General features: G+C 42.7%; 2 protein-coding genes across 2 annotated transcripts; both read left to right on the top strand.

Annotated features, from left to right (window-relative positions):
• The first annotated feature begins 698 nt into the window (after window positions 1-698).
• Window positions 699-3,687, top strand: tusc2a (tumor suppressor 2, mitochondrial calcium regulator a). The gene is made up of 4 exons (XM_079578830.1): window positions 699-821; window positions 1,512-1,742; window positions 2,723-2,843; window positions 2,925-3,687. The coding sequence occupies exons 2-4, from the start codon at window positions 1,606-1,608 to the stop codon at window positions 2,988-2,990; spliced, it is 324 nt and encodes a 107-aa protein (XP_079434956.1). The 5' UTR covers window positions 699-821; window positions 1,512-1,605; the 3' UTR covers window positions 2,991-3,687.
• Window positions 3,688-8,103: 4,416 nt separating this feature from the next.
• hyal2a (hyaluronidase 2a) lies at window positions 8,104-17,237 on the top strand. Its single transcript, XM_079578798.1, has 4 exons — window positions 8,104-8,644; window positions 8,955-9,911; window positions 14,658-14,747; window positions 16,404-17,237. Exons 2-4 carry the CDS (start codon window positions 8,985-8,987, stop codon window positions 16,794-16,796), a joined length of 1,410 nt encoding a protein of 469 aa, XP_079434924.1. The 5' UTR covers window positions 8,104-8,644; window positions 8,955-8,984; the 3' UTR covers window positions 16,797-17,237.
• Window positions 17,238-17,270: the final 33 nt, after the last annotated feature.

The raw sequence follows: 17,270 nt of genomic DNA, 5'->3' as shown, positions 1-17,270 counted from the left end.
TATTATAATTGTGCAGCCCTAATAATTGGAATATTGATCTACGTGTGCCACCTGTAACTATTCAAAAGTTAAAGATTTAGGTCATATTTCAGTTACAATCCATTTTATCTCATTTTAGTGTTTTTTAGGTTAACCCCCATAAACTAGACATAAAAATGTAATGTTCACACTCTGTCCGTGATATAAGCTACGAAAGATATCCAGCTTTCAGTTTTACCCTAACATTGCCACGTCCTCTGTAAACCCCAGATGGGTTCAACTCAGTGTTTTTATTTTTTTATTATTTTGAATTTTTATACGTTTTGAGAACGACTGTATGGACATTGGGCATTTGTATGCCATTATGAATGTCTGAGAGAAATGTTGCATCCTGGTTTGACTGGACTTTTTTGAGTGACAAAATGACTCTTTCATTGTTGTTTGTCAGTGCTGTCTTTACACTATTCTTTAAGAAAAACCTTTCACTTTTTTTCAGTTCACCTATGTTGTAAAATCCTCCTTTGCACATATTTACATGTTCTATCAAAATCCACAAACTGCCTTTGTCTTTTACAATCAGTAAAGGTTTAAATTCTCGCAAGGCTTTGTAGTATTTACTTTATACATGTGGCGCCAATTATTAGTGTGTTTGTTTTTCACTTTATCATGAATAACCATAGCTTTAACCATAAGTGACGTCAGGCGTGAGGTCACGTGCGCTGCGGTCCCTTTAAGACGGAGTAGTCAATCAGCTGATCACTGGAAGCAAAACAGCTAACTGTTCACTGGCAGCTACATGAGCAGCACATTCAGAACAGTCCGCCTTATCATGGCCTAACAAGGTACGGCTCAGATCTGCTTAGATGATCAATGACTGTTGTGCATGATCGATGGGGAATGTGTTGACCTGGAGCACGAGCGCCGCGTTAGCCTGGTTAGCAGCTAGCTCGCCTGCGTCACAGCCCCGTTAGCTCTCGGTCAGACGCGCTGGGCTCGGTAAGCTAGCGTTACAGGGGATTGAAAAAGAATCATCTGCCATGCAATTACTCATCTATAGCACTACCTTCTAACTCTGCATTTCCCTCATTTTCTATATCATTCAGGGTAAAATGGCCTCGATGTTTAACTCCACTAAAAGGATGTTCTTATACATAGATTTTCTTATTTTCAGAAGACCACTGTATATTGAGAATCTTAAGTGTAGGATCCATACAGGAAAAAGGGTCATTAGTCCTCAAATGTGTCATCACAATATTGGAATATGCAGGTTGAAGGTTATTCTAAATGTGTCAGGCTAAAGTTAACATCCATAAGACTCTAATTTGTTATGTTCTTATAAATTGCACAATGCATTTCTCTAGGCCACCCATTGGTGTAAGTAAATCATGTACATCATCATATTTCCATCTTATTATTACCATATATTAGACCAGCTAAAATATGATTAAATATACTAAGCTTACGCTGTTCTTTTGGAAAATACCTGAACATAAAACACCCCCGTGATCATTATTATTGTGTCCTTTCTCCAGATCCAGGCAGCTGAAAAGATTTCCTTGCGCCAGAAGACACAATCCAGATCCCTGTATGTGGACGTGAGCTATGCCTTATCAGTGACTGAGGAGTATGGGAGGGAGCGGGTCCAAATCCAAAGGGGTCAGTTCTGGATCGGGAGGGGACTCTGGCTCAGTGGGGAGCGAGCAGTCAGTCGCTCGACTTAAAGGGGCCAGAAATGCAACACCTTTCGTCTTCACCCGAAGGAGGTAAATAATGCATGTACGCTGCATACAACCAGTGCAGTGCTTTGTTTCTATACAGTACTCGCTGGTAGGGCTCAGCTAATATGGATTTTTGGGGTCCGATACCCATATGAAGGTGGTTGGCATGGCCGATAACCAATATATAGGCCGATATGTGTATATATGTAATTTAATTTAATATAATTGAATTAATTTAAAACTATATCGGTTGGGGGCCTACTCACTGGTACATTTGGAAAGGAAATGCTCGATTTTACATCTGATCTGAAATAAGTTTGAATTCATGAGCGAGGGGACATGTTTGGGTCAAATATTTGAGCTCAATCGAGAGCCTGCCTCTTTTTGTCATGTTTTTCATGAAATGCACCAGTATATTAAAGGAATAGGCCACCGTTTTTACATACTGAGATATGTTCTTACCTTAGCTTTGACGAGTTCTTTAGGACCTGTCTGGTCTTCCCCCGTGCCTTCAGTCACGTAAACACAGCGCAGACGGCGTTAGCATTTAGCCTCTCCCTCTCTCCACTATAGCTCCAAAACAGGTCAAGATAGAAGCTACCAAGCTCTTCCACGTTTTCCCTATTTAAATATGGTTACGTGAAGTGTTACACTACAAAGTATAATTACACAAAATTAAACTGTGGATTTTCTAAGCGGATAAAATGGGGGACTATATTGTAAGGCGTAATAATACCAGGAGTAGTTTGGCATCCGCACAGTAAAGTGAAGATTACTGCGCGGATTTCGAACTACTCCTGGTAATTTTGGAGCTATAGTGGAGAGAGGGAGAGGCTAAATGCTAACGCCGTCTGCGCTGTGTTTACGTGACTGAAGGCACGGGGGAAGATCAGACAGGTCCTAAAGAACTCGTCAAAGCTAAGGTAAGAACATATCTCAGTATGTAAAAACAGTGGCCTATTCCTTTAAGACACACGTCCTAGACTAAAAAGAAAACTCTATCTCACACACATTTTCTCTTGCAGTTCCCTGTACTACGATGAAGACGGGGACCTCGCTCACGAATTTTACGAAGAAACTGTTGTTACCAAAAACGGCAGAAAAAAGTCCAAGTTGAAGAGGATACAGAAAAACTTAATCCCACAGGTGAGTTTTGCATATCGGTCACATTTATGTAAACGTTGTTATATTGTATTTTGTAATTTTTATATTTATATTTTGTTGCAGGGCATAATAAAACTGGATCACCCCTGTATCCATGTAGATTTTCCCATCATCCTCTGTGAAGGCTGAACAATATCAAAGGATTAAGGACTCATTCACTTTCATGGTCAACTCTGCAACTAAACACGACGTCACCGTCCGCACGATCCCTTCAAATGATACGAGTCGTTAAGTGCAAAACTTGTATCAGCAAAAGTGCATAAAATGTCCTTTTTTTGGTTTTGTTTTTTTACTTTTTATTTAAAGAAACAAAGTGGATCCAGTCTTCCCTGTCAAAAGCGTGTGCCCAAATTGACACTGATCAAGGTTTACGTGGCCAAATGAACAATATCACCTCCTTATGACATCTCTTCGTGGATGTTCTATACAGACATGAGGCGGCGAGTGAATATATTGTTCTCAAAGATGTGTTGGAGGCAGGACCAATTGGCGAGTGTAAGGATTTGATGAAGTTGTGATGGCTTCAGGCAGATCAGAGCATCTCCAAAACATTTTAGACATTTACAAAAAAAACAAAAGTCCTTGTGTTAGACTCTGTGTGTGTCTCTGTAACTGTTACAAAGTGTATGATATAATGCATTTTGACGCACAAGGCGGTGTGGACGTTGTCTCGGTTCGGACATGGAAAGGACTGTGAAATTCCTTGTAAAACGTTTTGTTACTGGAGGTCAGACTTGCACTAGTGAACATTGTACATAAGATAAGAGTTTTTATTCTGAATACTTGAATAAATAAATTGCCGGAGACTCCCGCGTGTCTCGTTTTAGTGGGTATAATGTAATTTCATCACAAGTCTTATTAAAGTGGTAGTTTAGTGAAGCTTATAGTCATGACCAAATCCTGCAGTATTTTTGGCTGTTCACTGAGGTTTTCCCTAAATTGCTTTTGGCCTCGAGAGCCGTGAAACAAAGCCAGAACCTTTCTATTTCTGGCACTGTGCGTTCTCAATCAAAATGAGGAAACATTGGGACCAGTGCAAACATAAATTAACAATTGAAGTCATCAAAATGGGATCTACAAAACCCATCCAAAAGGAGTTATATGGCTTTTCATCTCATATCTCCTTTTTTTATTGGTTTGATAGTGAGCATGGAAGTAGTGAACTGTCACCAAAAGGTCGAGTCTCTGTGTCCCAGATAAATAATGGAGGCCTTTGCAAAATACTTGACTGAAACAAGCAGTTGATTTACAGCGCTGACCACTGAAAAAGCCGACAGGAAAGACAACCAAGCCACCCAGGGTCACGTTTTTTTCTGGTGGCATTTTGAAATATGGCTCTCATTCATTCCACTTCCAAAAGCTGTAATTAAAACTGGCTTGGGGGTAGGATCCTCGAGTCGCAGCTGCTTATGCCATCTCCCCAGATTTCAATGGCTACGGACCCGATCATATTTTAATGTGCGTAAAGGGGCAGATGGGCAGGGCTTCCTCTGCGGGACGGCTCCTCTCTGTAATTGTGTGGAATGTGGTTGGGTGTGCGTTTGGGAGCCAGAGGTCACTTACTTTGATGTATTTCCTCCCCATTTGGTCTTTGAAGTTATGAGCAAATCCATGTGATCGAGAGGATGCGACTTTCTCACACAATGTATCATTTGATCATGAGCTATAACAAATAAGATTTTCGTGTTAGTAGTTTAGAAAACAAGTGAAAATACATAATAAATCAAAAATAACTAGTTTTCGAATACAATCAAGGTCATTGTTAGATCTTGTACCCAAAGTAAAGGGAGTGTTTGGAGTTTTCCCTGCCATTGTTGCTGCTTCCTGACAGTGTCCAACTTCTGCTGATGTAATGCTGAGTGCAGAGTTCAGTGGTCAAAGGGAAGCGGGGCTAGAGGAAGCTCAGGCCAGGGCTTTGTTCTCCTCTCTCACCCCTTCATCTGCAGGTCCTTACAGTTTTTCCCCTTAAACACACGGAACCACATCAGAGAGGCGCAGAGGGGAGGGTGAGTCAGCGCTACATGCACACAGGGGCTTTCTCAAACAGGAAAATGTTACTTCCAGGTCCTCATCCTCCGTCATGTGCTCAAGCTAAAAGTCCCCAAGGAGTTCAGACAAAGATTGCAGACGGGCAAGTTCAATTTAGTTCATTGGATGAGGGTGAAAGGTAACAAAAACACTCTTTGGTCCTGTACTGTGGTGCAGTACTTGGGCTTCTTCAGGCGGTACTCAGGTGGACTGTACTTTCAAAATGTAATAATAAGCTGATAGCGTAATAACAGGCCAATAACGTAACACTGTTTCACTAGCCCATAAGGTAATAGGTCATTACGTTATTATTGGCTATCATTGCCAATCATGTAATAACACATCATACTCATCCCAGCTCTTATGCATTTTCTAACGATGGTATCTCAGATGGTGAAGCGGGTCAGCGTATATGACCGAAAGGTTGGAGGTTCATATCGTTGTGTCCTTGGGCAAGGCAATTCACCCACCTTTCGGTCATAGGTCATCCATCATCTTATAGAAAATTGCATAATCCAATGTTTAAAGTGTTTTTTTATTGGCTGAATTTATTACATTTGTGAATCATTTTCATCTAGTCAGGACAATAATGTAATAACTTAATACATCGTTACTATTGGCTCAACAGCCTTGTTATGGCCTGTTATTACAATAACAACTGTTTGTTTATACAGTAACGGTTCCTACAGGATCATCTGCAATTTTAAACTATATTAAACTTGATTACGGTTAATTATTTTAAGCTTTAGTAAAGCATAGGCGTCTAGACATAATTTCGACCCACAGTGGCTTGTAAAGGTATCCGCCCTCCTTTAACTTTTCAACATTTTACCACGCTCCATAAACATGAATATATTTAATTGAAATTTTATGTGAAAGACACACACTAAGTGACACACAATCGCGAAGTGAAATGAAATTTATACATGATTTTGAATTTTTATTTATAAATAAAGACTGAAAAGTGGGATGTGCAAAAGTATCTACCCTCTTTCCTTTTAGTGTTAACAATTGCCTTCAGAAGTCGCCTGATGATTTCTGAATGATCACGTGTTGACCCAATGACTAAATAGAGTCTACCTGTGTGTAATGTAATGTCAGTTCAAATACAGCTGCTCTGTGATGGTCTCAGAGGGCTGTGAAGAGACTATTGGGGAGCAGAAGCATCATGAAGTCCAAGAACAAGAACAAGTCCAAGAAGTTAGGTTATAAAAATATTTCCAAACCTTTGAACATCTCTCAGTGTACAGTTAAAAACACTATCCAGGAATGGAAAGAGTCTGGCATCACTGCAAACCTATCAAGACCAACTAAGCTGCCATGTGGCCTCCATGTGGCTTCTGGCAAACAACACACAAGACTTCTTATGGTTTTCTTCTAAAAATGCCGCTCTGCCATAAAGGCCAGATTTGTGCGATGTACGACTAATAGTTGTTCTGTGGACAGTTTCCCCCACCTGAGCTGTAGCTCTCTGCAGTTCATCCAGGGTCATCATGGGCTTCTTGGTAACAGCTCTGGTCAGTGCTGTCCTTGTTCGGTCAGTAAGTTTAGGAGGACGGCCGGGTCTTGGTAGGTTTGCAGTGATACAAAACTCTTTCCATTCCTAGATGGTGGATTTAACTGTACTTTGAGAGATGTTCAAAGCTTTGGAAATCTTTTTATAACTTAACCCAGATTTATACTTCTTTATAACTTCATTCCGGACCTGTCTGCTGTGTTCTTGGACTTCATGATGCTTCTGCTCCCCAATAGTCTCTTAACAGCCCTCTGAGACCATCACAGAGCAGCTGTATTTGAACTGACACACAGGTAGACTCTATTTTCAGATCATTCAGAAATCATCAGGCAACTTCTGTGGGCAATTGTTTGCACTAAAGGAAAGAGGGGCCGGTAATTATGCACATCCCACTTTTCAGTTTATTTATAAAAAATCATATATGAATTTCATTTCACTTCACAATTGAGTGTCACTTAGTGTGTGTCTTTCACATGAAATTTCAAATTAATACTTTTATGTTTATGGTCCACAGTGTGGCAAAATTTCAAAAAGTTAAAGGAGGGCAGATACTTTTGTAAGCCACTGTATTTAGGTCTGTTTTATGAGGTGGCACTTGGTGCAAAAGGTACGGCAGCCACTACTTTAGTCTTTGCATTCTACCAGTATTGTAGTAGCCTATATCACAACAAAGATCAGTCTTACAGGCATGGCATAAATATATGAAAAACAGTCAAAGTAATAGCAGCACTACTGCTGTAGTGATCTTATCATATGAAGTACTTTCTCAGAACTTAAAGTCGCTGAACATTGCATTACTCATTCACTCTCCATTGTATGTAAGCCAGGCAAGATGAGTGGCATATCTTGCCGAAGGGCACAATGACTGTCTGCACTCATTGCAGCTATTAGACAATGAATTGACCAACTGTGCCACTGTCACCCCAAAAGCTATTGCCTCCGAACTGTCCAAAGGGCATTGCACCCTCAACTTTCAACATGTCGCATTCAACAGCTTAACAATAAACCGTAAATAATAAAGTATATACTTCTCCTGCTTTGACTCATCATGTGCACACCAGCCCTAGTAGCCTAAATGGCAGCGCTTCATGTGGCATTTGTGCATGTGATACTGGCTGACTTGACTGAATACGTCCCGTGGCTGTCGTCGGTGTTTGGCAGCAGTGACATGTGCATACCAGATGCTCAGTGCCCGCTCATATCTCCAGTGCGTGCTGGGTAGAGCAGACTTGGAAAAACACATTGAAATAGCAACACATCAATGGAAAAATACCCTATAAATAAACACTTAAAGTTTAACTAAGTTTAATTAAATGGCAACTTGCAAGAGTTGTGTCAAAAAAAGAAGAAGCTTTGATGCAAGGTGGTTAAAGAGGACTGGCTGTGTTGCAAGAAAATGATGACTTCCATTTGTACTTTTCCCAGCGTTTTGTTTGGCTCCATTCATCAGCCTTACAGATTTGCAAATGGTGTCAGAATAAGTTTTACACACCAGGGGCCCACTGTGCATTTATCCAGGCTTTGGACTGTTGCATCTGTTTCTGGCCTGTTAAAGCTTTAAAAAAAGAAAGAAAGAAAAAAAAAGTTCTCCCTAGAAACGAGGTGCTCATGAGAAACTATTATGACAAAATATCAAATAATAAGCAGTGAAACAATAGCGCTTTTCAGGAAAACTGAGCGGTCTCACTTCCAGCAACTACATGACCTTCTATTACGCCTCAGCTCGCACAGGGAAACTTTACGCACGGCGGCGGAGAGCCTTCTTCAACATGTTTATTTAAGCGCAATCCGCAAAACCCTTAAGCCCTTCCCGTAATATCTGTAATGATACCCACCAAGGACACTTTAGAAAGCAGTGAATGTGGCGCACAGGGCCCTCTGGAGTGTTTGGGATGTCCGGTTTCCTTGCCACTCCCCCTCCTCTCCTCGGCCTAAATGGAACATCCTGGAGCGGTTTGGCACAGTCGAGGGAGGCGCGTTTCAGCTGACAACCTCGCAGGGGGTAAACTTCACTTCAGTTCCCCCGGACTGGAGCAGACTTTTATGGGTACGATCAGCTTCGCACGCCGCTGCACATTTCTCCTGCTGTCACTTCTTTCTCGCCCCGGAAAGAAAGAAAAGAATGAATTACAAGAAGTTTTTCCCAAGTTTACCCTGAGTCAACTCGGCTTCAAGTCAGAACTAGTAGCAGCGCGGCTTCTGTTTCCTTTGGGAATGCTTCCTCGGTCTGCCAGGAAAGGTAAGTTGCTTTTTCCAACGCGAGGAATGAATTAAATGCTGCGCAAACTTTTGCAAATTGGTTCAAAAGTGGAGCAAAGGAACTAGTCTTAACTTGTAATCAAGGCAGAAACACGCTTAAAATACCCACTTAGGTTATGAGCTTCTACTTCGTGGTCTAAGCATATAATTACCAAAGTCAATTTAGTCATTATATCAAATTGCATGCAACCTTTATGTAACTTTCTCTGTGCGATTCTGTCTTTTTCCTTTTTTAATGAATGCCCCTGAGGTGCACGTTGACCAAATTGCTGTTTTTATGTGAATTGCAGAGCAGAGAGGGACAGCTCACCCCAGAAGACATGTACTGGACATTTATGGACTGGAAAATACTGATGCCCATTGTTCTTCTATGGGACCAGCTTTCTGCTTTGGGGGTAAGGCCTACAACATGGCCACTATACTCCCAAAAGCCCCTGGTCTTGGCCTGGAACGCCCCGACTGAGGACTGTCTCCCCCGGCACGGTGTCCGATTCGAGCTGGACCTGTTCCAAATTGTTGCCTCGCCCAACGAAGCCTTTTTCAGACAAAACCTGACCATCTTCTACAAGGAGCGGCTCGGCTTGTACCCTTTTTTTGAGGGGGGCCACACGCCTGTGAATGGAGGGTTGCCCCAGGTGGCCAGTCTCGCTCAACACCTGGACAAGATGCCCGAGGTCGTGCGGAAGTACATACGGGAGGAAGACGCAAAAGGACTGGCTGTGATTGACTGGGAGGAGTGGCGCCCGCTGTGGATTAGAAACTGGGACGTCAAAGATATTTACCGCGCACAGTCGAGAGAACTGGTAAGACAGAAAAACCCAACCTGGCCCGAGGAGCAGGTGTTTAAAGCGGCCCAGCAAGAGTTTGAGTCGTCAGCCAGAAATTTCATGCTAGAGACTTTAAAATTAGCCAAAAGCCTGAGACCAAATCAACTATGGGGGTTCTACCTGTTCCCTGACTGCTACAATCACGATTACAAGAGGACACTGGAGAACTACACGGGCCGCTGTCCTGATGTCGAGGTGGCCCGGAATGAGCAGCTCAAGTGGCTGTGGGAGGAGAGCACTGCCCTGTTCCCCTCCGTCTACATGGGCACGGTGCTGAAGTCGTCCCGGTCCGGGCAGCAGTTTGTCAGGAATAGGGTGAAGGAGGGCATGCGCTTGGCCTCGTCCGGAGAGGGGCTGGCACGGCCTGTGTTTGTCTACACCAGACCCACCTACATCACTTCACTGGAGCCACTGACAGAGGTGATGCATTCATGGCGGCGATGAAGTCAGTTTTTCACATGCATAGTATTAAAGGGGCTAGATGCAAGTTAGTCATTTTATGCTCACTGCTGCCACCTCAGGTCTTACGCGTAACTGCAGCTTCTATATTAAGCTCGTGCATGACGGCGCTTCGGACCCGAATTAACATCTGTTTGAGTGACAGTGCAGGATTTTAGAGGCAGTTGTGGTGGAAACGTCTGGGCTCATTCTACACGTTAGGACATGGCTGGAACATGTAGGGGGATGAAAATACCTAGTTTTAACATTTTTAAACTCCGTATAGTCCCTTTAGCAAGAGATGGAAATATGATACAGTGCTGGGTTATTGTCCTGTTCCTTCTTTAGACCTCATTTACTCTTGTGCTGCTGCTGATCTACCTTAAATGAAAAGGGTCACTGCTAGAGGAGCGCCCCACATAAACTGCTAAAACTAACTCAGCACACTGCATGCAACAACTGGTCTGGGAACATCATCTCGTAGCAAACTTTGACTTGATCAGAGAATCAACCGACGAGCAAAAAAAAGCATCTCGGGACTCAAGAAGAGAACCCTGTCCAGTTGTCTACCTACTAACAAACCTTTGTGTTAATGGAAAACTCCTGAATAGCATAGCAATGTTATACCAATTTGTACAGAAAACACTGCGGTGTCGGTGGCGATTGGAAATTAAGTGTGTGTCAGAGTCACACCTCGCAAACCAGAAGGCGGTGGTTTGCTGGAAAAATATTTTTAATTTTAACCATCAAAAGTTTTTCTGTCCTCGGGGGCAGCTCTATTGGTTGTTTTCAGATACTAACATGTGATGAAGTCATGGCCTCTAGTGTGGGGTAGCAGCCAGGGCCCCTGGGTCAGACGAGTAGGCTGCATTCACGGGGCAGCTCAACATTTAAAAGAGCCTGTGTCATATTGAGGAGGTGGGTGACAGGAGGACACTATGGTAGAATTCGCCTTTTTAGTAGGGCTGAAGCGACTAATCGATTATTGTAATAGTCGACAACTATTTGAGTAATCGATGAATCGTTTTCTGGTTCACACAAACTAAAATGGATCAAAATTGAAATCCTACTACTGTACATTATGTTCAGTGTAAATTTCATGAATAGAGCCTGGTTCTGGGTTAATATCTCTGTGATTAATTACTGGACCTATTAATTTACTATTATTTACTATTTTATTTAACTATTAATATTTTATTTTATCTTAATTTATTTGAACTGGGACGATGCACATTAATCAACATCTCTATAACAACATCTATCAATATGTTGGATGAATACATGGTGTAACATTCTTGACATTTCCCATTGTGGTTTTCCTTTAAAAATATCCAGAATGAATATCCTGTGTTTTATGTCATCTAAAGCCATTGCAATGATGTTTACACTTGTTGCTGCATTATTTCATACCATGACCTTTATGTCACCAGGTCTGCATGATGCCAAATCCCTCACGCTCTTAACAGAGGTGACACATTCAAGCCTAATGGCCCTATTCGACCATTTAAAAAAAAAAAACACCCACAATCTTTGCACACTGTTTTTGCTGATAGTGACCCCACTCAGTCAGCAGTAGCACTTACGCTTCTGTCCACGCTCATGATGTGATGTTTTTCTGGCCTCTGCCTTATCGGCAACTGCAGTGTTTCCTGTCCATAAGCTTCTCGTTTCTCTCTAATATCAGTGTTTTGTGTGTGAGTTTGGGCGGCAGGATGGGAGTTGGCCCGGATCAAAATGTCACCAACACCCGTGCGCTGTTCCCTGTGGGACAATAACCTGATAAGAATTACTCAGCCTGACATTGTACAGTTGTGGGGCGGAACAAAAACATAAGACTGCCCATTTAATGCTTGCTAGTTTATTTGTATGGGACATTTCACGTACATGTACAACTCGGGGTACTTCACAGCAACACCAGACACCCAAACACAATAAAAAATGCAATAAAAAGCATTAAAAACACAACAAAATGACACATTCAAAAATCTGTATATATTAAGGCTCGTTCAAATACAATCAATTGCCATAGGCAGCAGTAAAGAGGTGTCCTTTCAGCCTGGACTTAAACATAGTCAGGATCAGAGCCGGTGCTGGCCCTTCTGGGGCCCTAAGCAAAAATCCACACGGGGACCCTACAGTGCGCGTCCCATGGCTATTCGACGAAGAGCGAATCCATTTACGGTCAAAAACAGTTCCACTGTGCAGTAGTGCAGGGCAGAAGTGGAACATACAGACCTCAATTGAGGCCCTGCCCCCGTGTGTGACAACCACTAACCACTAAACCACTGTTAGACTGGTATTTAGGACGACTACTAGTCTAATTCCCCCACTTTTTAAAATGGTAAATAGCAAATTGTGTCATTCTCTCACCTCTGGTCCCTGACCCACAATTTGGCAACCGCTGATTTAAAACTAACTGAAACCTGCACCTGACGGTTATTTCTGTCTGACCACTGAGAATTAGTCTGTGAGTCGCCCAACTCGTTATAGACTGTGCACATTCAGAGAACCAGAGTTACTGTAAGTTACTGTGATCATGAGAACCCTGTGGATTCAACTCCACTTTTACACAAAAAGGCCACGGAGAACAGCTTTTTACTCTCGTCTACTCGCCAAACTACTGTCCTGATACTCTAGACTCACCAGACACAATAAGAAGAGAGTTTAAATGAGAGTGTGGCCCTTGCAGCCCAGAGACCGCGCAGAGAAAACATGAGAGCAGCGCTCGGGACACGGGTGACGTGCAGCCGCGGAGGAGCAGGTCGGCGAAGCGAGCACCAGGAGACAGCCAGCCTAGCGGGGACACGAGCGGACGAGCACTCTCGCTTTGAAAGTGACGGGGGAAGGCGGTATGTCTCTCCTGCTCATTCACTTCAGCAGACTGCTCCATTTTGGTGTTATATGTGGCAAAAGTAGGCGGAGAGTGAGTACGCACTGGAAGAGCCTGTCCCCCTAACAACGTGTTGATTAATCAGTGAAAAAACACTGTTGTTTGACTGAGATGCGGGGCCCTTGCGGCTGCGGGGGCCCTACGCACCTTGCGTAGTTTGCGTATAGGAAGAACCGGCTCTGGTCAGGATTGAAGCCTGTGTCACGCCCTCATGAAGGCTGTTCCAGACTTGCTGCATGAAACTGAAACGCAGCCTCACCGTGTTTGGTGGTGACTCTGGAACCACCAGGAGACCCCTCCCTGAGGATCTCCGAGCCCGAGGTGGTTCATACAGCTGTAACATTGGGCCCCGACTATGAACGGACTTATACACAAGCAGAGCTATTTTAAACTCTATTCTCTGAGTGACAGGAAGCCAGTACAGAGACCGGAGCACTGGACTAATATGATTGTATTTCCTGGTTCTGGTCAGGACTCGAGCCACAGCATTTTGGATGTACTGCAGTTGTCTAACAGCTCGTTTGGAAACGCCAGTGAACAGGCCGTTAAATAGTCTAACTGACTGGAGACAAAAGCATGAATTAATCTCTCCAAGTCTGGTTCAGACACTGTGTTTTTTATTTTAGCAATGTTTTTTAGGTGGTAATTGTCCGCTGATGTAATGGACTTAATATGACTGTTGAAATTCAGGTCTGGGTCCATGATTACTCCTAGATTTCTAACTTGACTTTTCGGTCCCAATGAAAGCGTCTCAAGATGACCAAGGACAACCTGTCTCTGTTTTGTCTCAGTTTTATCTATATTTAACTGGAGAAGGTTGTTTTGCATCCATACACTAATCTGTTTGATAAAATGACACAGTGTATCTACAGGCCCATGTTCACCCGCCGTCAGTGAAACGTAGATCTGAGTATCGTCTGCGTAGTTATGATAGGACACGTTACTGGATATCAGTTGACCCAGTGGAAGCATGTACAAATTGAACAAGAGGGGCCCCAGAATCGACCCCTGGGGAACCCCCAGGTCAATGCCATCCGGTCTGAGACACAGTTTCTCATCGTGACATAGTAAGTTCGGTCCTCAAGATAGAATCTGAACCGCTCGAGAGCCTTTCCAGAGATTCCCACTACGGTTTTAAACCTCTCTAGTAAGATCCCATGGATCCATGGTGTCAAACGCAGCTCTAAGGTCCAGCAGAAGTAAAACTGTATAAACACTAAAACTATACATTAGATTCACGTGATGTAAAATTAGAACCGTTGCCATAGTATTTCAAACATAGTTGTTGTGTCTTTTAATGATAAAAGCTCTCAAACTAATAGAAATAGGACTAGAAAATGAATATATAGTGAGATTGTAGAAGAGCAACAACCAATACAGGACATTTGACAATACCCCTTTCTATTGACCAACATCACACGCATGTTTTTGAATATTGTCACCACTTTTGGACTCCTTGATAACTGTACTTAAGTTCTTATGTGCTGGGAGAGAGAAGACACCGAACATTTTGACCATTTTTGTTTCATGTGGAAAAAACATGACATTAAAAAATCTGCATTATGACTGTTATCATAGTTACTATTATTATTTTAAACTATAGGCTCTTTAGAAGTAGTGGTAGACCAGATGTAGTCTACATGACGTTGTATCCTCCTCTTAATGTCTTTACTCGTGATCCAGCACCAAATAGCAATTTTGTTTCTTGCTCCAGGTATCTGAAACAAGAGTGATTTTAATTAAGTACAGATTTACAGACGTCTTCCATCTTGGTTTTACTCATATTGTTTCTGCCATCTCTTTTCATTATTAAAAGTGCTGATGTTTTGCTTTTCCAGACTGACCTTGTGTCCACCATCGGGGAGAGCGTGGCTTTAGGAGCGGCTGGTATTATCATGTGGGGGGATGTGGCCTACGCAAGCAGCAAAGTAAGTCCCGAGACAAACCGTAAATGAAGCGCATGAAAGAGACCCAATCTGTAATGACGTGTTGTAAATGATATTATTTCATTTTGTCCTGCTGTGCGCGTCAGTCATGTGCACAGTCATTTGAGAGCCGGCGGGAGAGTCACAATTCACAGGCCTATAAGGTCTAGAGTTTCACACACTCCATTTGTCTGAAGTTTTCAGATGTTTGTTGTTCTATATAAAGAGAAGAATGTAGCCCAGCGTGATGGATGGAAGACGTGTATCAACACTTGGAAACTTGGAATTATTATTACTGGCCTCAAAGCTAAGACACAATGAGATTTATTTCCTCTATGATCTTGATTTACACATTCACTGTAATAACATTTTACTATCTTGTTTACTTTACTTTCTGAGGTCACTACCGCAAATCATCTGTCTCTCAAAACGTCCTTTAGGAATATTAATTTTGCTGTGGTTTTATGCTGCAACCCTCTTTATGTATCTAGTTGTGGGAGTGACTGTGGGGCCCTTCTCTGTGAAAATGTTCTCCTTGAGTCTGGGTGAGTTTCTTCTTTGTGCTCTGGGTTTCCCAATCAACTAAAAACTGGCACAATAGTTGAATCCTCCAGCAAGGTGCTCCTGACCATGAACATATTGCTCAGGGATCTGGAGTTGAAACCAACTCGCCGATTCTTGAATCTAAATCTAATCTAAGCTTTAAAATGATGAGCACGTCCACATTCACCGAGATTTAGTTGGTGAAAGTTGTTGTTTTCAAAGTGGTGAGAGCCAAAACTGGTATCCGTTCAGTTCCAGTATCGGCTCCGATATCCGATACCAGTATCAGATCCCTGCATCCCTATTTATCGATGCATCCCTATATGTGACCCCCATCAATAAACCTTTCGAATCATAATGATAGTAAAATGACCATTTGTTTTGCACTTAAGCAAATGAAGGATTTTTGTACTTTGTCTTCAACTTCAAGATCGAGCGTTTTCCAGATGAAAGAATTCTTCGAAAAGAATGTTTTTGTTTTTTTCTTGCTTCAGCACAAAGTTTGTATTCATGCTGTTTGGAACACACGTTTCTTTTACTTTGTGTTAATGCTTGCTTGCCTTTTCAGCATTAGTTTTGGCCTCATCTACTCCGTGGCAACAGAGATATTGACTATTCTCAATGGAATTCCTAGTTAAATAAAGTCTTAAGAAACAGACTGGGTTATTTGTCACCGTAAAACAGGGTGAACAATATGCACACCAGCCAATATTCGTAAAGCGAGTGTGTGGTGTGACTTCACAAAGAATTGGAATCAAATCAAAATCACTGTTTTATTGAGGCTAAAAGTATAAAACCTGCGACATATTTATTGTGCATCCCTAAATGGAAGTGTTCTTTTGTGGTTTACATTAGAGGAGTGAGTTTTTGGGGTCAGAAATCTACAGGCCTCCAAAGTTGAGGCTGTTCTGAGCTTTGGTTTGATGTTTCGTATTGTATATGAAGGGTTGCCTTGGCACCAGTACAGGAGAGTATTTGGATACTTCTTTTAGAGGTATCCTGCCAACTCTGCGTGCGCACTACGCTGTTTTAAACTCCGCTCCGACTCCCTACCCTCTTGTCTTGAGTGATGACCGTTTAATTATTTTCTTTTTTTTCTCCCCCCCCCCTCCCCAGACGAGCTGTTCGGAGCTCAAGGCCTATCTCCAGGATCCGCTGAGCAAATACCTCCTGAACGTTTCCAGGGCGGCCGAGCTCTGCAGCCAGTCTCTGTGTGGGTCGAACGGACGGTGCCAGAGACGAAACCCGGACAGCGATGTTTACCTCCATCTCAGCTCCCTCACTCACGGCATCTCCAGGCAAAATGGCCGCCTGGTGGTGACCGGAGAGCTGGACCAAGCGGAGAGGATGAGATTCGAGACGGACTTTCGGTGTCAGTGCTACAGCGGCTACCAAGGAGACACTTGCGAGCAGAAGGATCCCCTGCACCAAAGAGGAAACGCAAACTGGGCCACGGCATCGGTTTTTAAATGTGTTGTGCTAGTGCTTTTTTCTCTTTTCTTATTCTGATGCTTCATGTCTTTTCTTTTCTGAAGGGATGTCAACGGAGCAGTTCACCTGTCTGTCTGTGCATGTTTGGCATTTATCTAGGCTGAGGACTGGCACAAAGCGTTCATTATCGTCTACTACAAATGTCAGGCTCACTTCATCATTATCTTCCTCGAGTTTGCATTGCCGTAAAACACAATCATTTGGCGTTATTGCGTTTTATGCCAGAAGTCATTCCTGAGTGATTTAGCCCTTTATCTAATTTATTTATTGGGCTTGGGAATGACACTATTTCTGATCAACTTCTTCTTTTGTAAATCATCTGCCCTCTCGTGTACATGTTGTGAGTGTGCTGTGGTTTGTGCACTGGTTTTACGGATGTGACTTTTTACTCTATCTGGGCTTGTGACGGCCACTAAAAGTAAACCAAAGAGCACAAATCTTCTGTTTGTCACCTGTGCAATGTTTTATCTTTGTTCTTTACAGTTTTTGGTA

Source organism: Gobius niger (assembly GCF_951799975.1).
Source record: "Gobius niger genome assembly, chromosome: 20".
NCBI classification, from domain to species: Eukaryota; Metazoa; Chordata; class Actinopteri; order Gobiiformes; family Gobiidae; genus Gobius; species Gobius niger.
This window is presented reverse-complemented; position numbering and strand designations above follow the sequence as displayed.

Coding starts and splice junctions, on each gene's coding strand:
- tusc2a (XM_079578830.1), top strand. CDS start 1,606: ATGGGAGGGAGCGGGTCCAAATCCAAAGGGGTCAGTTCTGGATCGGGA. Junction 1,743..2,722: donor TTCGTCTTCACCCGAAGGAG/GTAAATAATGCA, acceptor TTTCTCTTGCAG/TTCCCTGTACTACGATGAAG. Junction 2,844..2,924: donor AGAAAAACTTAATCCCACAG/GTGAGTTTTGCA, acceptor ATTTTGTTGCAG/GGCATAATAAAACTGGATCA.
- hyal2a (XM_079578798.1), top strand. CDS start 8,985: ATGTACTGGACATTTATGGACTGGAAAATACTGATGCCCATTGTTCTT. Junction 9,912..14,657: donor CACTGGAGCCACTGACAGAG/GTGATGCATTCA, acceptor TTGCTTTTCCAG/ACTGACCTTGTGTCCACCAT. Junction 14,748..16,403: donor TGGCCTACGCAAGCAGCAAA/GTAAGTCCCGAG, acceptor CCCCCTCCCCAG/ACGAGCTGTTCGGAGCTCAA.